Source organism: Dendronephthya gigantea, unplaced genomic scaffold, assembly GCF_004324835.1.
Source record: "Dendronephthya gigantea isolate DGI-Jeju-01 unplaced genomic scaffold, DenGig_1.0 000021F, whole genome shotgun sequence".
NCBI lineage: Eukaryota > Metazoa > Cnidaria > Anthozoa > Malacalcyonacea > Nephtheidae > Dendronephthya > Dendronephthya gigantea.
In genome coordinates, this window is record NW_021163031.1 from 2,152,849 (window position 1) to 2,159,681 (window position 6,833).

The window sequence follows — 6,833 nt, forward strand, 5'->3', positions numbered from 1 at the left end:
GCTTGCCTCGGTTTTGCGTCGAAACAGCGAAAACAGAAAACTTCCTTCTTTGTGTAACATGAGAAACAGGAATTTAGAGTTTCTATAAATGAATGTCTCGGAACGACTATAGAAAACAAGGCGGACTCGTTGATTGTCGAGGCAGGAATCTAGAGGCCCATGCAGGGTATGCAGCTATGGCGATTGTGTTGCCAACCGTACTAAAGTCATTCTCTCAGAATGTCAATTTTCATTTAATGACACGAGAGCCCGCATGCGGCCAGGTCATGAGCCGCCACGAACAAAACACGCATTAAAGTTAATAATAATTCCTGCGTCAAAACTCACATGCATTTACATGCATGCAAGACGTCTTATGATTTGATTGATTATAATCACTCGTGATTAAACTATTTTTTGCATTGTCGCATTACGATGATTAATATTTACGAGTCGTGAGTACTGCTGAGTAATAGGCAAAAGAAATTCGTAAAAAACGATTTAAACTGACTCATATGTTTCAGTTTCGATACTTATCAGTTACTAAAGTCTTAGTTAAGATGCATTCGGTGAAGCCATATGCCGCAACCATTTTGTGGTTTCAATTTAAATAACATTCAACGAAAGCAAACTACAAAATGTCCATGCATGGATGTCTTTCCCGCTAAACCTTTGGTTTTACTGATTATTTTGTCGATCTGGCTCAGTGAGAAACTAACAAAGAACAAGATTAATTACCCTTCAATGTCAATGACATTCGTTTACAGCTGATTTTAGTGTAATTACGTTCACTAAAACAATGCTTTTGTCAAACGTGAAAAATTCAATATCGATATAATTGCAAAATATAAACGTATTGAACCTTATTTTGCGGTCAACAGGCAAGCTGCATGTATGTATGTAAGCAGCTTAGTCGGCCATATTGAAGAGAAATAATCTTGAAAGATTTAAGGCATAATGATGTGAAAGTAGATCGAGGGACGATTCTAGAGACACGAAGTTAGTTTACCAAAACATAGTAAAACAAAACTATGGCAAAGTTTGTGGTGGATTAGCCTAGTTTATGCTTCAAAATTGTTTAAGTTTGCATTTATTTATATCTTCCGTTTATATGAACAACACGCTTGCGGTTGCTACTAGTCGCTTGATGTTTTTTAAACAATTAATCTTTAATGTGCTTTTAATGATGAAAGAAAACGGGCAACCGAATTTTAAATTTTTATGTCACATAAATGTGAAAATATATCAGGAATGTTTGCTTAAGCAAATTCTCATTTGTCGTTAGATATTGAAAATAGTCTGTAAGTGAAGGAACGCGGTAAGATTATATTCAAACTTTACTGACAAAAAGCATTGCATGCATGCATATGCCTAACATGTGACGGGCCATAGCCATAGGATATTCATGCATTTATAAAGCAGCATGCGTGGCTGACCACAATTTATTCATGTTTTTATATGCACCGCTTGTTGTTTTGATTTTGAATATAAAAAAGGCACAACACACAAATCCACAGTTGTTTTATCATGGTTTTTCGGAGGATTAAATTCGCATCAGTCTTGTTGTTGGAGATTTTCGATTCAATTTCGTATTTTCACTGATTTAAATCGGCCGGCTTGAAATTTTAATATTTTGGCCCAATGACAATGTCGCCGTACACTTGGCGTCAAATTATGCGATAGATAAGAACTTATATTCAAAGCCATTTAGTCTAAAGATTTTTGTAGAAAGATACAAATTGAAAGATAAAAGTTACTTTAGTTTAATTCAAAAAAAACTAAATACCGTGAGTATTCAATTTAAGTTACAATGTGGATTAAATCAGAGTGCATAAAAGAAAAACGATTTTCTTTCACGTAATTTCTCCCCCAAAGCTTGCAGATCGATATATGTTTATATATGTTATTATACATAATATTAGTAATTAAGTATATATAAAAAACGTTTGTATAAGTTCGGTAAAATAGGATTCTCTATTTTATCTATACACTTTGAACAACGTGTTAAATGATATAATTTGCCAAAATGGAATACAAGTCTTCAACTGAAAAACATTTACAACTGACTATTTTAGACTTTATGTAATTAAAGCTTCAATTCGTGACATTTGAATTAGCAGTCCGAAAGTGCTTGTCATATTCAAATTACTGCAAAGTTGAAGTAAAGAATTAGGTTTGTGTAGGGACAGGTGATCTCCCCGAGCACCAGTTGCATACCAGTTGGCCACGGACCATAAAAAGCTATTCCTTTCCCCGTGTTTACTAAAACAAGGAATTTGATTGGCCAACCTTGGCATTGTTTTGTAACCTCTATACTCCTTGCGGTACACTTAAATTGACCCAAATGCTTCATATGCTCAATTCGCGGTTCCCCGAACGCATTTTAACGAGTGGGCAGGCAAGGGCACAACACACTTGCTGAGGAAACTAGCTGGTTGACAGACTCAAGAGTGCAGTTGTTCCCAATTGGCTCGTTTTATTAAGAATACCGTGGAATTTCTTCAACGAAAACTGTCCCGGATTGCTGTGCTGATTGATAATTTAGTTTGGGCAAATCTCAGCATGCCAAGATCGTTTTTACTTCGACGAAACTGGGAAGGTAGCGGAAATGTCGTCAAGATGCAAAGTAAGAGCCTATACTACTCTTCACCTTAGCTTGCTTCTTGTGTGAGAAATAATTTCTAGACATTGTGTGTAGTTTTACATTGTTCCATTGCTTGTCGGTTGATGACAATTTTTTGTGCCGTATAGAACATACATATCTGACGGTATATTGTAATGTTCTCTCTCACAGCTCTTCCCTCAGACTTGCCTAATTGGTGTCGCTTTTTTTAGTTTATGTCCCCCGTCTTCTGGGTTCCAAACTCTTTTATGTCGTTTAGACAACTTGTTGCAGTGCATGCATTTATCTTCTTTATCAAATGGCACGTTCGTACACGATCGTTGAAATGTTTAAATTTGGAAATGTTTTCTAATTAACTAACACAGTATACGCGTACTAGACTGTATTCACATGCATGCATGACTAATTAATGAACCTGTGAATTGCGAATGGAAAGATTTGTTCTTTTGATTTATAAATGCTTTTCTTCCAAGTTACCTTTTCTTTTGTTTTAAGCGTTTCCTTGTGCAACCGTATATTGTTGGCCACGTTCTTGTGTTGAGCATGCGCTGTGAGCAATTTTTTTCAAATTAAAGAATGAAGGAATTAGCCGCATTTTTATAAAAAAATTATGCTATTTTAACGAAGAGTAACTGTTTAAGAGCGGTGCAACCAACCAGTGGACAGCTGACACTAGTGTTTGTCCACATTTTGTGATAACAAAGATTTTTCTCGTTCAGGACACAAGAAAGGAATTTTCCCTGCAGAAGAAACAAAAAAAGTTGCATTCAAAAGTCATTATGAAGGAAAGACCCTTTTCTGGTCAGACATGGAGAAAAAAATGGATGAAAAGGGTCCTTATAAGTATCAAAGCTACATTGATGGTGACATGATCACAACAAACAAAGATGCGCTGAAATCAGAGCTTTTTATTTCCACATCAGACAAAGTTGAAGAGCTCTCATCAGCCAAATCTAAACTAAACACTGAGATACGTGGACCAAGGGAAGCGGACTCGAAAGCGGAAATTTCAGCAACTGAACCTGGAATGAAACCAATTTACCGATGCGAGCAATGTGGAAAAACATTTAAAACAAAATACACTTTGACAATTCATCTCAAAATGCCCAGTCATACAGGAGCACGTCCGTTTGTTTGTAATATCTGCGGTAAAGGATTTCGACTCTCGAGTACACTTTGTCGACATAAAATCATCCACACAAGCGATAAGCCTCATAAATGCCATATTTGTCAAAAAGCGTTCAATCGTAGCTCGACCTTGAAGACACATATTCGTACCCATAGCGAAAAGAAGGAATTCGTTTGTGATGTCTGTGGAAAGGGATTTCATCAAAAAGGTAATCTTCGAAACCACTTCTTGATACATACTGGAGAAAAACCCTACAACTGTCGTTTGTGTAACAAAGCTTTCAACAAGTTGTCCAACTTGAAATTCCATCTTCATGTTCACACAGACAACACGCCGTATCGTTGTCGTTATTGTAAGACAGCGTTTTCGAGAAGATGTGATCTTAAACAACATATACAAACGGAACATGATGGACAAAGTAATGAATACTTCGATTCAGATGAGCCTGTGTGAATACTTTGATTCAATTGGCCGCAAAGGACTGTCAATTCTAACTCTCATGCACTGTGCGGTTAAATATAAACACTAAACAGTCAGCTACTAAATTTGTAGTTTATATAAGATTTAATATAGCATTCATTTATCACACTTTAATTATGCACTTTAAAACATTGCACTGTTGTAAATGAGATAAACAGAATTTCAAACTAGAGAATGTGAAACCATATGTGTTACCTACACCACAGCGCAAGCTTTAGAGATCTTATACTCTTTTCAAACATTATATTATCTATTTGGCAGTATACAGTATACATTCACATTAAAATTTAGTTTTGTTTTATAAAATTATTGCATGCATGTTTGTGAATAATTGTGGTAATAATATACATAATTTATGTTGTAAAGTAGAATTTTTTGTAAACTGAGTATGTGCATGAAGATAAGTAAAATGCCAATGAATGAAGTTCATCCTTTTTACATCGATTCTACATACTATACACTGCGAGACTGGATATATATGAATTTCTTAGCGTTACACAATGTAGACAATTGTGGTTAATATTGTTGAATGGATTCCCAAAGGGAGGGAGTGTGAAGTATTTATGCCATTCGAGACATTCTCTTCACACAACTGATACAAGCCCTCATCCTGATATGGTGGAGTTTATTATGTTAATGAAGTCTGGCTAGAAATTAGAAAATGTTTTTTAATGGGCACATAGCAAATAAACAACAGATTATCTTGTTCAGCTGAGCAAAGAAAAAGCTACATTCCGATTCAATGGCTGATCTTCAAGGATCTTAAAGTTAGCCACCTTGATTCTTAAAGTTAGCCACCTTGATTCTTAAAGTTAGTCACCTTTTTACACAATCGCACCAAAAAATTACACCGGGAGTTTATTGATCTGATATACTAGGAAGTAGAAACGAGGGAAGTAGCACTGACGTACTGGGTAAAGTGAAAAAGTGGCCTTTTGAAAAGTGCAATTTCCTGCCTGGTCGTTATAAAGGGTTTTGAAAGGGTGCGACCAACGAGTTTCGAAGAGTAGCGTAATCGTCTGGTGAAAAACTTGCAAATATTCTCTTATTTCAAAACATTTTCTTTTTAGCTCCCAACACCCCCCGCCCCCCTTGCCATTGCAGTCTAGTCCCTAGACCTTAACACGGGGGGAGACAGAAACTGAGAGGCCTAGAACAAAATGTTTTGTATTTTGGCTAAAGTGGGGCCAATTATTCTCGCTTCCTTTATAACGGTTATTGTAGTAAATTGCAAACATTTACTTTGTAGTAACAATTCTGATTTCTTAATAAAAGTTCACAACATTAAATGGGTCGTTATCACATTAGAAAACATTTTGTGCTAGGCCTCTCGCACGTGTTTCATTCGGTGACGTCAAAGATTTTTAAAACATGCGCAAGAAGCCTAGGGACTAGGCTGTTGCCATTGAATAATGCGCTTTCCCTAAAACAGGGGTACTGAATCCTGAATCATTTAGCTTTCATAGTAACTGTTCGAATCGCATGGCCTTCTCGTTTCGTGCCGGCGATGTTTCATTTAAATTTCTATTCAATTTTCATTCAAAATTAAGGGCTACTGAAGCACAGACTGCACAGTTCAAAATTTACCAATGATATTATATGTAAGCTTTAATTCTGTTAGTTAAACGGGCTATTACTTGATGTGCATTTAACCATATTTAAGAAACGTTTTAAGAAGATGAAAAGGGTTACTTGTGTTAATGTGTTTGACCGAACGTTGGCAGAAGCAGCAAGCGGAAAAGCATGTAATATAGTCTAGACTTCCAGGCGTGTAAGCATATAGAGGCACACGTAAAATATAGCTCATCCAGTATAATTACACCGGTTCAAACTGTTTCTAAATGCGTCAGGAGGAAACTGTCTCCGGAAACTGATAAAAAGCAGAAGACTCACAAAGAGTCTTAACGTAGGAATTTTCTAGCTAGAGCATTGTTAGTTGGAGTCAATAAAGGTTAATTTTTTTACTAATTGATATAATCTTGCCAACATCTTGCCAATAACTGGATGAGGTGAAAAAGATGTGATGCTATCAACCCAAGAAGATCAAGTAGTTCTATGAAGTCAAGGATAAGAAACGATGAAATATTTCATCATTCATTGCATGACACTTAAATTCATGTTACTGCGTAGTTTTACATTTGTGCTTAAAAGTGCGTCAGTTTTGTGTTGGTGTGAAACAATTACCAGGCCATAAAGGTCGCGAAAATGTCTAAATTTAACTCGATTATTCCTCTGACGCAGTTTGAAGAAATATTAATTAAGAAAATAACAGCACTGCACGCTATCACTGCGCGTGCCAGACCATGAGCCATCCGCACAGGCAGGGTGACGGGTACGAACTAAGAATTTTAAGGGATTTAGCCCTCTGCAAGTTTAGGGGGGAGTAAGCCCGCCCCTGCCCTCGTAGTTCCTACTGCCATGAATCGATGTCTCTTCTATTTGTCAGTCAAGTAGACAAATTTGGTTGAGGTAGATCACTCTAGCACAATCGTGATTAGTAGTAAAATGTAAATACTACAGGATACTCCTTGGCCGAAAAGTCTTCCTATAATCTACTGATTATGCTGTGACGCATTCAGGAAAAGATTCGACGACTTGTTTCACGCATGTCTAACTGATTAT

The 6,833-nt window shown here is 36.5% G+C and overlaps 1 protein-coding gene across 1 annotated transcript; it reads left to right on the forward strand.

Moving 5' to 3' along the window:
* The first annotated feature begins 2,131 nt into the window (after positions 1-2,131).
* LOC114521862 (fez family zinc finger protein 2-like) lies at positions 2,132-4,542 on the forward strand. The gene is made up of 2 exons (XM_028542431.1): positions 2,132-2,605; positions 3,322-4,542. Exons 1-2 carry the CDS (start codon positions 2,542-2,544, stop codon positions 4,182-4,184), a joined length of 927 nt encoding a protein of 308 aa, XP_028398232.1. The 5' UTR covers positions 2,132-2,541; the 3' UTR covers positions 4,185-4,542.
* The last annotated feature ends 2,291 nt before the right edge of the window (positions 4,543-6,833 follow it).